The sequence below is a fragment of the Kalmanozyma brasiliensis genome, assembly GCF_000497045.1.
Source record: "Kalmanozyma brasiliensis GHG001 unplaced genomic scaffold PSEUBRA_SCAF1, whole genome shotgun sequence".
In the NCBI taxonomy this organism is placed as follows: domain Eukaryota; kingdom Fungi; phylum Basidiomycota; class Ustilaginomycetes; order Ustilaginales; genus Kalmanozyma; species Kalmanozyma brasiliensis.
The window spans coordinates 1,445,444-1,462,878 of record NW_015961948.1 but is presented as its reverse complement, the minus strand read 5'-3'; the positions used below and the strand labels follow the sequence as shown (position 1 = coordinate 1,462,878).

The 17,435-nt window shown below is 58.7% G+C and overlaps 6 protein-coding genes across 6 annotated transcripts; 3 read left to right on the top strand and 3 right to left on the bottom strand.

Moving 5' to 3' along the window:
- Nucleotides 1-1,663: 1,663 nt before the first annotated feature.
- Nucleotides 1,664-4,321, bottom strand: PSEUBRA_000554 (Protein of unknown function DUF726; the record flags this gene model as incomplete). The annotated part of the gene is made up of 1 exon (XM_016436126.1): nucleotides 1,664-4,321. The coding sequence occupies one exon, from the start codon at nucleotides 4,319-4,321 to the stop codon at nucleotides 1,664-1,666; it is 2,658 nt and encodes an 885-aa protein (XP_016295131.1).
- Nucleotides 4,322-4,705: 384 nt separating this feature from the next.
- Nucleotides 4,706-5,230, top strand: PSEUBRA_000553 (IGR protein motif; the record flags this gene model as incomplete). Its single annotated transcript, XM_016436155.1, has 2 exons — nucleotides 4,706-4,829; nucleotides 4,905-5,230. The coding sequence occupies 2 exons, from the start codon at nucleotides 4,706-4,708 to the stop codon at nucleotides 5,228-5,230; spliced, it is 450 nt and encodes a 149-aa protein (XP_016295130.1).
- Nucleotides 5,231-5,404: 174 nt separating this feature from the next.
- Nucleotides 5,405-6,752, bottom strand: PSEUBRA_000552 (Membrane insertase OXA1/ALB3/YidC; the record flags this gene model as incomplete). Its single annotated transcript, XM_016436131.1, has 2 exons — nucleotides 5,405-5,536; nucleotides 5,622-6,752. The coding sequence occupies 2 exons, from the start codon at nucleotides 6,750-6,752 to the stop codon at nucleotides 5,405-5,407; spliced, it is 1,263 nt and encodes a 420-aa protein (XP_016295129.1).
- Nucleotides 6,753-7,559: 807 nt separating this feature from the next.
- Nucleotides 7,560-11,951, top strand: PSEUBRA_000551 (Helicase, C-terminal; the record flags this gene model as incomplete). Its single annotated transcript, XM_016436143.1, has 1 exon — nucleotides 7,560-11,951. One exon carries the CDS (start codon nucleotides 7,560-7,562, stop codon nucleotides 11,949-11,951), a length of 4,392 nt encoding a protein of 1,463 aa, XP_016295128.1.
- A 316-nt stretch (nucleotides 11,952-12,267) lies between these two features.
- Nucleotides 12,268-12,953, bottom strand: PSEUBRA_000550 (EF-hand domain pair; the record flags this gene model as incomplete). The annotated part of the gene is made up of 2 exons (XM_016436136.1): nucleotides 12,268-12,503; nucleotides 12,602-12,953. The coding sequence occupies 2 exons, from the start codon at nucleotides 12,951-12,953 to the stop codon at nucleotides 12,268-12,270; spliced, it is 588 nt and encodes a 195-aa protein (XP_016295127.1).
- A 638-nt stretch (nucleotides 12,954-13,591) lies between these two features.
- Nucleotides 13,592-17,434, top strand: PSEUBRA_000549 (G-patch domain protein; the record flags this gene model as incomplete). The annotated part of the gene is made up of 1 exon (XM_016436146.1): nucleotides 13,592-17,434. One exon carries the CDS (start codon nucleotides 13,592-13,594, stop codon nucleotides 17,432-17,434), a length of 3,843 nt encoding a protein of 1,280 aa, XP_016295126.1.
- Nucleotide 17,435: the final 1 nt, after the last annotated feature.

Sequence of the window (17,435 nt, the reverse complement as noted above, 5' to 3'; positions counted from 1 at the left end):
AACGGAAGGCACGGCGAAACAACGGAACGCGGCTAGGCCAGGCACACAAACAGCTGCGGTGCGAGACAAGACAATGGATCTTGGATCGACCAGGTGCATGGCAGAAAAGGGTTCGACCTCCCAAGCCACTTTGCGGGCATGTCGGCTGGCGGCACGGGTATGCAGACCATATCTTTGCCTGGCGTTGAGGAATGCTTCTCCTTTGCTCAGCGCGCGGAACATGACGTCGCGTGACTCAAACTGAAGGCGTTGCTACGGGATCTTCGATTGTGAGCGAGATGGTAACAAATATTAGTGCAGTGAAACTGCATGACGACTACGGACCGAAACTCCGCCCTTTTGCTTGCTTCCACTGAATTTCGCCCAGCGCAGCTCAGATGCAATCTCGACGCCCTGCGCTCCTACGGCCCGTCGATGTGACAGGTCGGAGTCGAAATCGTCGAGCGAATTTCACGATCCGCCTGTTCCTGGCCTCGCAGCATCGCAACCTATTCTTAGGCAAGGCAGCGCAGGTGCAGCGGTAGGCTCGTCCATTGCGCTATTTCAGTGTGGCTTGCGTGGGAATCCTTGCGATTCCCTTTGTTCACCGGCCCTTGTTTGTGCTGCCCCTTCGCCCGCGTCAAACCGTGTGCCTGAACAAACAAATCTTTTTGTCCCTCCATTTTACCCATCGTCCGCTCGCTGTCTTGCAATATCCATAGAAACAAACGCCGTCGTCACTCGAGGTTTCACCGCAGCCAGCGGATGTCGAATATACCTCCGTCATTCGGCGCGGTCAAGTACGAGCGAACGCAAATGCAGAACGTCTGCGGACTAGCCAACCCACCCTGGCGCACATCCGTTGGCGTTGGTGGGCGGGAACCAGCTTGCTGGCAACAATGCCACACGGGAACGAATGTCGTTTGATATAGTCCCACCTTTCAGCCTCATGGGAAGGGCTGGGGAGGCTTGCAGCGTGGATCTGAAGAAGACGCAATCTGAGACATGCCCGGCTCGGCTCTTGTGGCGCGATGGGCATTGGACAAGAAGATTTGGCTGGCTGGAGATGAAGGTTGGGAAAGCGGACAACCGGGGACGACTGAGACATGCGTGTGTACGGAGGGCCAACAATGCGATCGCGCATGGCCGGTGCCGATGAGACCGTCTTGTGAGTCTACAAATCCGAAGCGCACAGCTGGACAGTCGGCGCTAACAATCCGCCACAGCCGCTGGAGCGAGTATCGCTCGAGCTTGTGACCTGTCTTCGATCCTCGCACGCAACTCCACATCGCTAGCATCGCGGTAGCGGCGGACAGCTTGTAAGAGACAAACATTTGCAAGACGCGCAGCAGGACGAAGAATAAAGGTTGGTACGAGGATCGACCCTGGCGCGTGTGCAGGGTGCATTCCTGGTGGACCCTGCTTCTCCTCGCCTATTTCCCCGTCTAGGCTCCAACGACTCTCTCGCTGCACCACATGCACTTTCCCTAGGGACACCTATTCAGGCTCCTTTGTTCTCGTCGCGGGCCGCTTGACATCTGGGAACGTTCTTGGAATCGACCAAGCGCCTAGAATGCACCCCAGGGTCCTTTCACAAGTTCGCAGGCTATCACGACGAGGGCTATTGGAGATGGAATGCATTGTCAGAGCACCGCTTGCCAACAGTATGCCGCTTGGACCCAGGTCAATCGTCCAGCGCTCCGCACCGAGCGAGGATAGCACCGAGCTTGTCAGCATCGTTGACCTCGAAGTGGCTCGAGATGATGTCGGAAACGTTGATGTTCTCCAGGCCTGGAACGTCGTCGATCGCACGACTCCCCGCGACCCTCGGCAGCTTGCCCGCTCGCAGTTCCTCCACCGATACGCCCGATCCTAGCCAGGCCGCGATCCCGCAGACCATGTCCTTGGACGAAAAGACGTTGACAAAGCGTCGCTGCACGATCGTTCTGACTTTCCGCAGGGTCGCGTTCGACGGTGTGATCGGCGCCGAGATGAGGAAGACCGAGTCCACCAGGTGCGAGGTGTTCTCCGGATCCTTGGCGAGCTCGGTGAGGGCGGTAAGAATGGTCGCAGCTCCCAGGGAGATTCCGATGAGGATGACGGGGCGATGACCTTGGACTTCGTTGCGTAGTGTCTCTGCGAGAATCAGCCCGGCCTTGTGCGCCTTTGTCTTTGCCCGTACAAACACGCCGTCGAGTGTCGCCGACGCTGCGTTGAAGACGCTCATCGGCAGCGTGATGGCGGCGATGCCTGCAAGTGCCGTCTTCTTAATAACCTCCTCGGCTGCTTTAGTGCCTCCGGTGCGGATGAGGTTATCCAGCATGTAGGAGCGTAGGCCCTGTCCAGCCTCCTTCATCATGTCCGCCTCGCACTCGATGGCAAAGGCATCGCGGCCGTCCCTGGCACCCTCAAAGATTTGCGACCACGCCGCGATTTGCTGGTCGGTCTCGAGCAGGAGACCGCTGCAGCAAATGGTGGCGTGCAGGCTGGGGATTGTCACCCCAGCCCTGCGAGCTTCGTTGGCAAGCTCCGCGAAGGAAAAGTCGGCGATACCACGGAGGCGTCGTTCGACGCGGTAACCTGCGAGCCCACCGCCGCCGAGTCCGAAGAGCGTTCCGAGCATGATGATGCCGCCAGAGGTGGCCAGGAAAGAGGCTCCCGTCAGGCCGACCAGGGCAGGTGCGATCAGCGGCGCTGCCAGACCACCAGTCAGCCCGATGACCAGTCCACCAGCGATGAATCCGCCTCCCATCGCAGCCCACTTGCCCCACGTCACCTTCTCACGCTCGCGCTGGACCACCGAACCCGTGTGTTGGTTCATGTATTCCGATCGTTGAGACGCTTGCGTGATGGATCCTGTCCGTGCATCGAGCGAAGCACCAGCGGGCAGCTGTTCGACGATCCCCTTGCCGTTCTTGGATGCCGACGCCCGATCGCCCTCGCTCATAATGAAAAAGATGGTCTGCGCCATGACCTTTTCGGCCATCCAGATCTGGCACGCTGCAATGCCCATGGCTGTGACTGCGACAAAGATCAGCGACCGCGCTCGGGCATCGTAGTGGCAGACCTCATTCGGCTTGACGGGCTGCTTGGCGTCTTTGCTGGTCGACTTGGCTGAAGGAGAGGGGGTGCTGGCCTGCGATTGCGAGCCGACGAGCTCCTTGCTGGCGGACGACAGCTTGCTCCAGCCCGTGAGAGTGCCTGTTTTGAGCGAGGTGAAGGCGCTCATGGATGCGTCGCCAAGCATGCGCCCAGTATCGGTGACGGTTTTCATCGCATCGTCTGTTGCGCTCCCACGGCCCGGTGCTGACGTTGCGTTCGCATTTTGCGGACCCTCCCCGCTCTGACCTGGTCTTCGAGGAAGTGGCGGTGGCGGATGGGCGAGTTCAGGCTGCTCGATGTGGGCCTCGGTCTTCGGCAGATCGAGCTGCGTCTCGCCAAAGAGAAAGTCTTGTTCGAACAGCGTCGATGATCCGTCCTGAGCGCGGTACTGGCCCAAGCCTAGCGCGATCAACAGCAGCTCGTGCGCAACTTCGATCTCCTGGCCGGAATCGCGATCGAGTGCGCCCTGCATGCGTTTTGGTGTCGTCAAAGCCAAAGTGTCCTGCGAGAAAATTCGCGCTCGCTTCTCGCGGCTGAGTTCTGCACTGATGGTCTGCGAAGAGGTGGCATCTGACATGCTGTGGAAGAAGTCGGGAAGCTCTTGGGCGTCTTGATCGTAGTGAAAGCCCTCACTTCCGACATCAGAGTGCGGAGAATGGGGTGATGGCGATGTGCTGAGATGCAAGTCCCCGAATGCAACCGAGGGGTCCCCGAGCTTCTCTTCATCGCCACCAGCGGAAGATTGCGCTGCCTTTTCTGCGTTGAGTCCATCTGTAGGTTCGCCCTTCTTGGCATCGTCCACGCCCTTGATGGGAAGGTCGAGGTTCGGGAAGCGGCGAGCATGATCCGAACCGGATTCGTAGGTCGGCTCGTTCTGACAGATGGGGTCGCGCGTGTCTGCATGCTCCAGGCGACCTTGGGCTGCTGAAAGCACATCCTCGAGGCTGATCGGGTGAGGGGGCAGCGAGTTCTCCGGCACGCCGAGATGCTGACATGTCGCCGTGAGGAACTTTTGGCCGTAATCGGACCACTCTTGCGAGATGGAGGATGTGGAGGCACCGAAGGGGCCCGACTTGCTTGCCAGATGGGTCGCGCGCTCTACATGACGGTGCACAGCATACTTGATCGAGATGCACGTTGCGAGACGGAGATGCGGCGACCACGTTGGAGAGTAGGACTGTAAGGAGGACAGGTCGAGCGACGAGGAGCCTTGCTGGCTGCGTCCTTTCTTCGAGAACATGGCGAGTGACGATGCCCTCTATAGCGCTTCTCACAGCACTATGAAGCTGAAGTCGAGTCGTGTGTGGTGGTCCAAGATAAGGAGTCAGCAGCTCAGCTTTCGAGGTCTAAGCCTAAAGGCCCGAGCACCTGAAACCTTAAGACAGCCCTGCATGCAGGCACCTCAGAACAGCGCCTCCACCAGCCTTAAGCGGAAAGGAGTGCCGAAAAATGGAGATTTGTTAGAGTAGCATCGTCTGCCCGCCAAAAATCTCGCTTTCCCTTTTGCAGAGAGCGAGATCCGAGTTCTTTCTTTTCGAGGATTGACCCTTTCTTCTGACCTGCTCTCATCTCCTGGTCGACATCTCACAAGACCCACGCTGAACAGCGTATCAGAACGATCAAGATGCTGGCAAGATCGATCAGAGCCATCTCGGCCTCTGCAGTTGCTTCGTCATCACGAACGCTCACCACTACCACAGCACCAGCAGCAACGACTTCGGCGACGAAGCTCATCCCAAAGCCAGATGGTACGTTGTCCTTGTAACTCGACAGTCCCCTTGAAGCAGCTCACTGATGTACCTCCATCTTCGTATTCTATCTAGGCGCCATCTCAGATCCTGCGACCTTCCTGACCTCCATCTCCGGCCCGCGTCGCGATCTTGCGTCCAACTCGTCGCTCACGTCGGCGCTCGGCGACAAGTGGGCCAAGATCTTCACCATCGAATCGGCACAGCTCAAGGAGGCGGGAGTGACCGTCAAGGACAGGAGATACTTCTTGTGGGCAAGGGAGAAGTTCAGGCAGGGCGCAGATCCGGAGAAGTTTGTGATCGATGCCAAGCCCAAGAAGAAGGTGCGTGGGTGGGGGCCCAGGGTTCAGACGGCAGAGAGGATCCGGGTGAGGGGTGTCAGGAGGCCTGGCGAGAAGTGAGGGCAAGGCAAATCGGAGAACCTCGCTCGACATCTCAACTGTACAATACATACGCCATCCCGAACACAAGCATTCGCACGCATGAACTGTCGCAGTCCTTCAAAGCCCGCTCGGATCGCAGATGCATGCTATTTCTCTATGAAAGTCTAGGCAAAAGGTGCCTTGCGAAGGCTTCTAGCGCGGCTGCTGGAGAAGCCGCTGCTTGTTTTTCGCCCTCAGGGCTTCGGAGCGGCGATCAAAGACAGCGAGGACCGAGTTCTGGATCAGGGTATAGATACCTGATGAGAGCCAGTAGATGACGAGCACCTGCGGGCCGGAAAGCGGAAATTGAGGAAGAGCGTCGTCAGTTTGTGCACCACTTTGACTGATCTGTAGCGGCGAAGCAACTCACTCCTGGTGCTTGACACGCAATCGGAATGAAGGCGATGGCCATAATCCGCAACGCATTGGTGATGATTCTCGCTCTTGCGGGCTCTTCCGGCTCGTCCTGCTTTGCTCCCTTTGGTTGTTCTGCCAGCAATTTTCCTGCTGTTCTTGCCGCTGCATCCGACCTGTCCGAGGTGACAGCTCTCAATTTGGCGATGCTTCTCCTACTCCAGCTGTTGAGCTCTGTGTTTGCCAATGTGAGCATGCCAAAGCTGAGCGGCCCGATCATGGTGGAATCCTTGTCTACAAGTGTGGGTCCGCCCATGGTGCCCCTCAACTTGGCGATCGCGGCCTCGTCGAATCCTCGATCCGCCAAGATAGCCGTACTCGCCTTGAACTGCTGCGCAAGCTCTGGCGAAGGCGACCACCAAGGCAGCACCTCCGTACTCAGTGGCGAACTTGGATCCAGGGCACACTGGCGCAGCAGCGCAGTCATGAGCAGGAACACAGGAATGGTCACCAACGCAGGTCCGAGGAATGCCGGCAATGGCGAAGCATTGTGCTTGCGCAACAGCTCGGCGAGCTTAGCCTTAAGCTCCTTCTGCGCCTCCTTCTCGAACGCCTCGTACGACAGACCTGCTCTCCTGCTCCTCACCCGCACCTGCAACGGAATCTGCTCCTTCAGGATCTCCCACTCGGGCAGCACCTTTTCGGTCAGCTTTCGCGTCTTGCCGCGTTGCCACAGTGTGACGGGCAGCGTGACGACGGTTCGGACAGCAAAGGCGAGGATGAAGATAGAGAGTGCGTGCGGATAGGGCCCGCTGAGATGCATCGTGTCGGCGAGGTTGTTGATGACGGGCACCCATGGTTGGAGGAACTCGAATCCGCCTTGCACTACTTCGGACTCAGCGAGAGCTTGCGTGGCTGTGCTAGTGGCATCTGTTGCGCCTGATGCCTGCGAGGGAAGCGCCGTGGGTGTTTGTGTGGATGTAGGAGCTGCCAGTAGTCCTGCTGATGATGATGCAAAGCCTCGATGGCTGGGTGTGGTCGCTCGGTGAGGTAACGCGATGCGGGGGAAGGCTCCAGCTGGCGGAAGCAGGCTCGCTCGTGCACGAACGCTTGCTACAGCGATACGAAAGACACCTCGACTCGCCATGACTGCTTCAACTGCTTGCGCTCGACAATGCTTGTCGATGTCGTTGGCTGGAAAGGATGGGTCGAAGCTGGTCAATGGACCTTTCAAAGGGAAGCTGGTGTTGGTCAAGCAGCTGTGAGCCTTGTCCGACTCCACTTTTCTTCCGAGCTCTATCGGCGATACCGCTGTACAGCCCACTGGAATCTCCCGATGCAGAGCGACCATTTTACGCGACTGCAGAGCGCGTCTTGTTAATTTGAGTGTGTGAGCGGCGTGCGTGCGTGGAGGTGTTGGTCTCGTTTGTCGTTCCGATGCTGAGTTTGCTTGCAACGCCACCAGGTACCACAGGTATCGGAAGGCTACCGAGTAACGCTCGACTCAGCCATTCCCTTCACCCGCAGGCAGCACAGCTCAAGAGCCTATGATCAGCACACTAAGCTCAGTCAAGTTTCCGGCTCAGCTTCAAATCTTCCTTTCTATGATCACACAGCACGGCAGACCACTCGGATCATCACATCGAAACCTTGAGAGGAGCATACTCGGTCCACTTGGCACCATCACACGTCTTCCTTGACGATCGCGCGGCAACACATCGCCCTTTCATCTCAGGCCTCGAACCTTGTTCGCCTCGTCGGTCCGCGCTCAGCTTCCGCACTCTGCATAAGAAGCGGTTGCGGAAACAAACATGTCTTGTTCTCCTTCCACCACCACCGCCAACTCCTTCCGCACCTCCTTGCTCTACTCGTAGTTGGCTCCATAACATACACATAGCATATCGCTGGCCTCCATCATCCAGCATAGTGCTGCACAGCACGTACCGCCGCCATCATGGCAAACGCGGCAGACGAGTTTGACGATATCGACGACTTTGACGAGTTCGATGACTCGGCGCTCTTGCAGCTCGATCAGATCGAGAACACGCTAGTCAAAGATGCTCCCGCTCCGAGCACGTCCGCGTTTCACCAGCCATCCCGCATCCAGACATTGTCTTCCATCAGCAAAGCCGGTGCTTCGAGAGCTGGTCCGCAGCTTCCGCATTCGACGTCGAACGGCTCTTCAGCATGGGCCAACAAGGCAGGCCCGTCGGCGGTAGCTTCCACATCCGCAAAGCCGATACAGAGGGTGTCTTCGATCGGCTCGAATGGATCGATCCAGCCCGCATCCTCGGGAGTTGCTCGGCAAATGACGCTCTTTGGCAAGCCCGCGACGCCCAGCCAGGTGGTCTCCTCCAGTCCCGGCCACATCACCATCTCCTCGCAGTCCGCACTTCACAACGAGTCGCCGAACAACAACGCTGCCTCGTCCAGCTGTCGCCCCCTCTGGCTGAACAAAGTCGGGAAAAAGACGTGGGATAGGGAGGCCTACCTTCACCGCGAGAACGCAAAGAACCGCGAGAAGGACGAATTTGGTACGCCGATCGACGTAGACGAGCTCAGCTTTGACGAGGACGCCGTGGACACGGGCGACGCAAAAGGCAAGGCGAAACGTGACTGGGATGCCGGCAGCAAGTACGAAAACGTGGTCCCACCCGCACCCGCAGATCCCCGCCGCAACCTCCCTCCTCCGCAGCCGCAGAAGTGCCAAATCGACCTCGAGGCTGCCAAAACCTGGATCTACCCTACCAACATGGAAAGGCGAGACTACCAGTACAACATCGTCCAAAAGGCGCTCTTCAACAATGTCCTCGCTGCACTCCCCACTGGTCTCGGCAAGACCTTCATCGCCGCGGTCGTCATTCTCAACTTCTTTCGGTGGTTTCCTGAGGGCAAGATCCTCTTCCTCGCCCCCTCTCGTCCCCTTGTCGACCAGCAGAAGATCGCATGTCACAAGATCTGCGGCCTGCCCTGGGACTGTGCCATCGACTTGACCGGCAATACGGCAAGCACTCGCCGAGTCGGCCTTTGGCAGAGCAAGCGCATCTTCTATATGACTCCGCAAACACTCGAGAACGATATCCGCAAGGGAAGCTGCGATCCGCGCGACGTCGTTTGCGTCGTCGTCGACGAGGCGCACAAGGCTCGCGGTCGCTATGCGTACGGCAACATCATGGGCATGCTCATGGAGGTCAACCCGCACTTTCGCGTGCTCGCTTTATCCGCCACGCCCGGCAAGGACTCGGACAGTGTCCAGCAGGTCGTCGATCAACTTCACATCAACCACATCGAGATCCGCACCGAAGAAGCGATCGACGTGCAACGCTACATGCACCGCAAGCACGAAGAGATCGTCAACGTGACGCTCGGCAAAGACCTCAACTTGGTCAAGGAGAACTGGGCCAAGCTCATGCAGACGCAGATGGATCCGCTTATGAAAGCCGGTCTTCTCCGCAATCAAGATCCCGTCTTTCTGCATCCCTTCGCCGTCAACGCCATCGCCAAAGACCGCAGTCGCGCAGGCATCCTGGCCGGCAAGCCCTGGCTGCGATCCAACCTTTCCGAGCTCGCCCACATGGCATTGTCCATGCAGTATCTTATGGAGCAATCCATCATGATGTTCTACAATCGTCTCAAGGAGCGCTCCATGGGCTTCAACCCGAGTGGCAAAAAGACGGCCTCCGCCAAGCAGCAGATGTACGCCAACAAGAACACGACCTTCGCCGAGATCATCCGCGAGCTCGAGCTGATGCAGGATCCTAAAGGCCGCATCCTTCATCCGAAGATGCTCAAGCTGCGCAATGTGCTGAGCGACCACTTTGACAGGTTCGCGGCCGAGCAGGTGCACAACGTGGAAGCTTTTGCCGAGAGCGGACACGATGTGCTTGGCAACACGCCTACTTCAGGTCAGCTGGCCAGCTTTGGTGATTCATCTCAGGCGGAGACGCGAGCGATGGTCTTCTGCTCGTACCGCGAGTGTTGTGACGAGATCGTTGGCTTTCTCAACGATTCTGGCTTCAAGGCGACCGAATTTGTCGGCCAGAGCAAGTCCAAGACCGGCAAGAAGGGCATGTCGCAAAAGGATCAGGAGCGCGTCATTGCCGAGTTCAAGGCGGGCAAGTACAACGTGCTGGTCGCCACCTCGATTGGCGAGGAGGGTCTCGATATTGGATCGGTGGATCTCACCGTCTGCTACGAAGCGGTCAAGGACTCGATCCGCATGCTGCAGCGCATCGGTCGAACGGGTCGAAAGCGCGAGGGCAAGATCGCCGTGCTCGTGTCCGAGGGGCGGGAGCAACACAACTGGCAGCACTCGAAGGACAACTACAAAGCGGTGCAAAAGGAGGTCGATTCAAAAGCGCACGTCGAACTCTTCGAAGATGTCGACCGCATGGTGCCTAACAACATCAGTCCCCAGGTCGTCTTGAAGGAGGTGGAGCAGCCCGAGTTCGATCCGTCGATGGTGTCCGAGGGCACCAAAGCGACCAAGCCGGTGCGGGCCAAGAAAGAGCCGAAGCCAAAAAAGGATCCCAAGCGCAACATGCCCGAAGGCGGCGACATCATGGCGGGCTTCCGCAAGGCATCGACGTTGACCAAGCGCAAGCGTACGGCCAGCAGCGACAGCGACGCGGCTCCCGAGGTACCCGAAACGCACAGCCAAAAGATGCAGCGCCTTCTCAAGGTATCCAGTGCCGATCTGAAATCTCAGTTCGACGACGATCTGGACGAGCTGGACCTGCGACCTCCGCAGCGGAAGACTCGTGGAAAGCGAGCCATTGCTTCACGCTCGAGTTCACCGCCGTCCTCACCTCCGCAGCTCTTCGGAAGATCGAATGGAAGCCTGTCCTTCCCCACGCCGCTCGCGCTATCGGACGGTATCGAGACACCGCCGCTCCCGAGCTCATCGTCGTCCTCGCGACCACTGGCAGCAATTGGTGCGACCACGCGAGGCAAAACGCTCGGCACGGGACTCAGGAGCTCCGGTCGCAGCGCACAGAGCTCAGGCACGCTGGCACTGCGGAAGAGTGGCGATGCTGGTGAAGCGACCACCAACGGGAAGAACGGCAGCCAGCCGAAACCGTCGCTCGAAGCCAAATCTCCACGTAACAGAGGCATCGCCATCCCGATCGACGACGACGATGACGACGAGTTTGGCGTCGACTTCACGGTGGACTTGTCGATCGAGAACGAGATTCAACGGGTCGAGAAGGAAGCTGCAGCCTTGCTCTCTTGGGAGGCCGGCAAGGAGAAGATTCCGACTTCGTCCTGGAAGCGAGCCGGCACCAGCAAGCGTGACAGCAAAGCCATGGAAGAGGATTCGTCGTCGTCCTCGGTGCCAACCAAAGCAGCGCCCCTGAGGTTCGAGCCACACCCGATCATGGCTGCCTTGATGGCTCAAGACGAAAAAGCCAAGCAGAAGGAAGCCACCCTTTCCGCCCAATCCGTCCTAGATTCGCCTGCGAAGAGCTCGATGGGACCTCCGGACTCGGTCCCTCGCCGCGCAGGCACCAGTCGCACCAAACGCGTCCTCATCGAGTCACCCGACGCTTCCTCGTCTGCGCAACCAATGGAGGTGGATGCGGAGCAAGACGCAGCCTCATCGTCGCCCATCAAAGCGCCTGCCAAACGAGGACGGCGTCTGCAGAAAGCCTCGTCCTCCACCACGCGCGTCGAGGCCGACACGAGTCCTACTGCCGCCAAAACACGCGGTCGTCGCCCCACCAAGGCGCGCATTCCCGACGACACCGATACCGACTCGAGTCCGCAGAAAGCCAAGGGGAAAAGCAAGTCGGACGCGCCGTTGGAGGGTAAGAAAGGTAAGAAAGGCTCTTCGAGTCGGATGGCAGGCGTGGTGGGGAAGAAGAAGCGCAAGATCACCAACTCACCCACGTCTCGTGCGTTGTTTCAGTACGAAGCGGAGCGGTCTACGGACGAGGAGGTGCACGGTGAGCGCGACGAAAATGATTCTGGGCTCGGCAGTTCTGCGGAAGACGACTCGGATCGGGAAGCTGTGGGCGATTTTATGCCGACGCAGGCTCCGCGTGGGTATCACCAGCAGAGCGTGTATATGCAGAGCATGATGAGCCAGCGGGCGCCAGAGGAGTTTCAGAGGGTGAGGCACGGACCGTTCCCAGGAGTAGGAGGCAAGTTCGGCGAGCCCGTGACACCAAGGAGGCGGATGGCGGAGGTGAGGAGGAGAGGCCAGATGTCGAGCGAGCCCAGGGCGGGAGGCAGAGGGTTGGGGTCCGAGGATATGTACTCGGAGGACTCGTTCGTGGTCAATGACGAGGAGGAGATCGTCTACGATTCCGACTCGGATGCGTTGCCAGACAGCAGCCAGTTCTAGCGAGCGAAGAGAGGGCTATCCGCCCGTCAAAAGCATTCACCCACAGCATTTCATCAGAATCGGCCTCACGGTATACGAAGACCATGACGAAACCAAAGCGCGGGCTGCAGACCTTGAAGCGAAGAAGACGATGACCAGAGTTGCGAGAACACCAGAGAAGCGATACAAGTACAGAGAGGTTTTGTTGTTGGTCGGACCACTTTGACAAAGGGCGAAGCTGGCAAAGAGGGCGGTAGTCTAGCTACCAACGGGTCAGCATCCGAAGGACCTCGAGAGGTTGCGACGACGCGGAGACCCAGGCGAGTGGAAGGGACGTCTAGGAATCGTCCATCATGATCTGGACGAATTCGTTCTCGTTGATCTCTCCGTCCTGATCCAGGTCGAATTCATCGATCATGGCCTGCAGCTCGTCATCGTCGAGTGTCTCGCCGAGCTCCTTTGCGACCCGCTTGAGATTCCTCAACGAGATCTTGCCGGTAGCGTCGTCGTCGAATAGCGCAAACGCCTTGCGGATCTCCTCCATGGGGTCTCTTGATGCGATCTTTTCCGACACTGTCGTTGGCAACGGTTCACAACAAGTAAAGTTTCAGGCATCAAGGTCAGTATGCCTGCATCTTTAGGCTTGGTTCGTGCTGGTCAGCGAGACTTACTGATGCGGTTGAAGTCCTCCCACTCGAGCAGCCCCGAGTTTGTCTTATCGTTCTCCCTCAACAGCTTCAACACCTCCGCCTTCTTCAGATCGAATCCCAATGCTCGCATAGCCACCTTCAACTCGTGATAGTCCACCGCACCGTCCTTGTCCGTGTCGAACAGCTCGAAGGCCTCCTTGATCTCCTGACGCTGTTCGTCTGTGAGTGCGGCCTCGATGTGATGGTGCGAATTGGCCATTCTGCTGGACGAAGAGGTGAGGTGGTTCGGCGTGGAGGTGTGATTGCTGGTGGAGGCGCCGAGGTTGGCCGCTCGCCGCTTGGCTGCTTTGGAAGACGGCGTGTAGAGCGACATGCTTGGATGTTGGTGGTCAAGAAGAGACGAGTGGGGCTGCGCACGGATGAGGAGGTCGATGGCACTTCATTGACGGAGCGCAGCCTGCGCTTGAGCTAAAAATGCGGAACTCAAGGTCGAAGACCAACACTTTGGCAAATGAGGCGCGAAGGCCAGCTTCTCTGATGAAGCTCTTTACGCGCGAATCCTTGCACTTGACGCGTCCGAAATTTGCGAAGGTGTCGAATCACCGAAAGTGTTGCACCAACGAAAAGAGTTGCTTCTGATCGGCGACTTTTCGGAAGGGTTGCTTTGTGCTGACTTGACCCTTTCGCAGCTCCACCTGAAGTGGCGTTTCACAAAGATGCAAAGAGCTGCACGTTGGCTGAGTTCACAGCGCTCGGTTCAAGACGGCTGAGTCGAGACGAGACGCATTCACAAACGTCCGACCTTTCGTACATCACACCTCCTCACAATCACACCTGAGCTTCATTTCGTTGGAGCCGAACAGCATTAAGCTCGACGCACGCGCACGGTCGAACGGCGAAGGAACGCGAGCGAAGTAGGAGTCGAGTAGATCCTCACCAACACGATAAGCTCAACACTCCGCTATCACACGGAATCTCATCAAGGGTCTCACAACACAGTCTGGCGGTAGAATGGGCAAGAAGGGCAACGGCAGCCGGGGCGGTCCACCAAATCGAGGCAGAGGCGGTGGCCGTGGTCGCGGTCGAGGCAGAGGAGGCGGCGGTGGCTTCCAGCCTTTTGGCGGTCAAGGCCACGTCCTCGGCGGAGCATCTGGATCTGCCTCTCCGTCCGGATACAACTCTCCTCGTGGTGGCGCAGCGAATGGAAGGCCGTTCCGAGGTCGTGGACGAGGCGGCCACCTCTCCGTCTCCGGTCAGAACCGCGCCGGCTTTGACTATGGCTCTTTCTCGCGCGGCAATCGTCGCGACTACGATGATGACGACGAGGACGACGAGGATGAGGATGAAGAGGATGATGAGGAAGACGCTGCCGACTTTGCGATAGAACCTCCGAAAGGGTACAAGCATAAGGTCAAGCCACACCTCGAATCGGACGTGGTCTCGGATCCCGAGGACAACTCTGCAAAGCCGCAAGCGCCACATCAACTAAACATCCCATCAGGCAGCACCACGCCACAGCGTGTCTTCAACGCTTCCTCCATTGTAGCGAGCGCAGTCAAGCCGCGCTTCACTCCTCGCTCCACCGCGCCCACCAACTTTCCCGAGTTCTTCACCAGCAGAGGCGCTGCCGGCGGAGGCAAGTACCGCCCGCCAGAAGAGACCGAAGATTCCAGGTACCTTGCCGGCGTGCCTGGTCTTCGCAGACCCGAGCGCAAACAGCGTAATGCTCCACGCTTTGGCGACCCAGCCGATTCGGCACAGAGCCCCTTCCGAGTGCCTGTCGCCTTTGTCAAGGCTACAGGCGAGTTCGGCGATCCTCTCAAGGGCAACTTGCCGCCTACAGATCCCAACGACGCATCCATAGATCCAGCTGCTCCCATGCAGCAACTGACAGAGGCGCAGCAGCAGCAGCCGCCTCCTGGCGATCAGTCTGCTCCTCGTCATGCCGGTCTTGGCTTCTCTAATCGCTCCAATGTAAAGCCTGCTGTACCGGGATCCGCCGACGCGGCGGCTCAGAAGGCAGCACAGCAAACGGCGACGCCATATCAGCCCTCTCGTGCGGCACCCGTCTTCCCTGACACGACGGTGAACGCATTCAACTTCGACGGTCTGGATGCGATCGACGGCGAGAACGATGACGAGGTGAACGCGTTGCTCGCCGCCTTCCCGGGGTCGAAAGAGCTGGCACCAGGAGAGTCGATGATCGAAGATGACGCTTCTTTGACATGGTCCATGCCGGCCTTCCAGCCCGAAGCAAGGGCTGTACCATCCAACCTCGCAGAAGCGCCAAAGAATGGGTCGTCCAACGGCTACAATCTGCAAGATCAGAAGGCCGCGCCCTCCACACAGTACGCGACGGCCAAGCCTGCATCTCGAAGCTCGATCTCCTCCTCCTCGGACGACGAAGAGATCATCCTAGTGCCCTCGCAGTCGCAGACGCATACAGAGCATGCTTCGATCAAAGAGCAGGTCACTGTGGTGGAGAACGTTCGGCAGCCCGCACTCGACTCAGTTGCTGAGATGGAGGTCGAAAGTAAGGTTGAGGTGACGGAAGAGACCGACTTCGGCTTTGTGATCGACCTCGAAGGCGAGGATCCAGACGCTGCTGCAGAACGTACAAATGCCGGTGCGCCCACCACATCCTCGCATCGTATGGCTCTTGGCGACGCCGTCGCAACCAGCTCGAAAGCGCCACGCAAGAAGCAATCCGCCAAGCGAGGCAAGCCGGCTCGCATCCCGCGAGAGGGCGATTCCGACCTGGATTGGGGCAGTGATGGCCCGCCAGGCGATTCTGGCGACGACGACGACGTTGTCGAGGCTGACAATCTCGCAGCTGCCACCGCTGGCATCCATATCACGCGCAGCAATAACGATGAAACCATCACTGATCCCATTCTGCTGAAAGCGATCCGCGCTGATCGTCACGAGTGGGAGTCGGAGGACGACGGCGACATTGTCATGGAGGCCGCCAAGAACAAGCGTCGCGGCGGGCAGCGGGCCAAACGCTCGCTTGCCAACCGCAATGCCACCTCGCGCAACAATGCGCGCAGTCGCAAAGCCGACCAGGAGGCGATTGTCGCTGATTACATGCAGAACATTCTCGACCAGGGTGCCGACACGTCTGACGAAGATGCAGCCAAGGATGATCTGTTTTCGACCGACGACATGGTTGTGGAGACGGTCGACGGTGGGTTGCCCTCAGAGGCTGCCGGAAAGGGCAAGGCTGCAGCTCGCCGCTTGTCAAACAAGCTCGATGACAAGACGGACATGGACGCCATGATTCGTTTCATGAACGGCATGGATCCTCAGAAGGGCGGCCGTCAGCTCGGGTTCGGCGACATCGAGGATGAGATCCATATGGATGAGGTCAAGGAGTGGCTCACCGAGAGCGAGGACGACAGTGACGAGGATGGAGACGGCGACGGCGTTCAAGTGGTCGACGTTAACGCCGAAGCGGCCGCATCAAAGAAGTCCGCCAAGCCTGAAGCTGCCGGAGACGACGAAGAGGACGAAGACCTGGCCGAGCAGCTCCGCATCATTCTCGAGGCCGATGACGATGACGAGAGCAGCGAGGTCTTCAGCGAAGACTCCGAGTCTTCCGAGGAAGAGGATGATGATGATGATGATGAGGATGTTAGCGACAGCGACGATGATGATGATGACGAAGGCATGTTCCGCGGCAAGTATTCGTGGGCTGACGAGGACGAAGACTTCATCCGGGCACTGTCATCCCAAGTGGGCGGTGCCGGCATCGGCAGCCGTTCCGGCTCCGCTCCCTCGTCGAAACGCGCGCAGAAGAAGCTCTTCCACGCCATCTCGAACGGCGACTTTTCCGACCTGATGGATCTCGCTGCCGACGAGAATGAGATCGACTCGGACGACCCAGCCTACGGTATGGGCTCAATTCCGACGGCTCGCAATGGCAAGCGCAAAGGGCGCAAGTTCACGTCGGACGACCTCTGGGCCGAAGAGCTGCAACAGCAATGGGACAAGGACCGCGCCGGCAAAGCCTCCAAAAAGCAACAGCGTCTCGCCGAGCGTCAGGCTGCGGCGCTCAATCCGTTCCCCAACACGCATGGCGCTGCGGGCAGTGCCGGAAAGACCAAATCCACCAAGAAGCAGCTCAAGCTCGCGCGCAAGGCCGAGAAGCGTGAGGCGCGCGCAAGCCTCAAGGCGCACTCGAACAACGTGGTCTCTGCGATCAAGGCGGCGGGCTCGCTGGATGCGGTCGACGCGTCGGTGCTCACGTTCGGCGGTCAGAGTGCGTCGGGCGACATCACCTCGTTGGGCCTCGACAAGCGGTTCGCGTTCAATATGGACGAGCTGAACCAGCAGATCCAGCACTTCCTCTCGGAGCGCGGAAGGAACACGATGCGCTGCCAGCCGATGGACAAGTTTGCCCGCGCCGAGGTGCACGCTCTGGCAGCGGCATACAATTTGCAGTCCAAGAGCAAGGGCAAGGGGCGGGATAGGTTCCCGACGCTGATCAAGACGAGCAAGAGCGGGTTGAACGTGGATTACCGGAAGGTCAAGCGGATTGTGTACTCGAATGCGGGCGCTACGTTTGGCAACGATGCGGGCAGGAGCGATTTCAAGGACAAGGGCAGGAACAAGAAGGGCAAAGGTGGCGGTCAGGCTGGTGGCATGTATGGTGTGGGCGGCGGAACGGTGCCGAAAAACAGGGAGGGTGAAGAGGTCGGATTTGGAGCGGACAAGATCGGAGCGGACAACATCGGACACAAGCTGCTCGCGGCGATGGGATGGACGGAAGGAAAAGGTATTGGAAGCTCGCAGGGTATGGCCAATCCTGTCTCGGCGACGGTCAAGACGTCGCGTGGCGGTCTTGGTTTCTAGA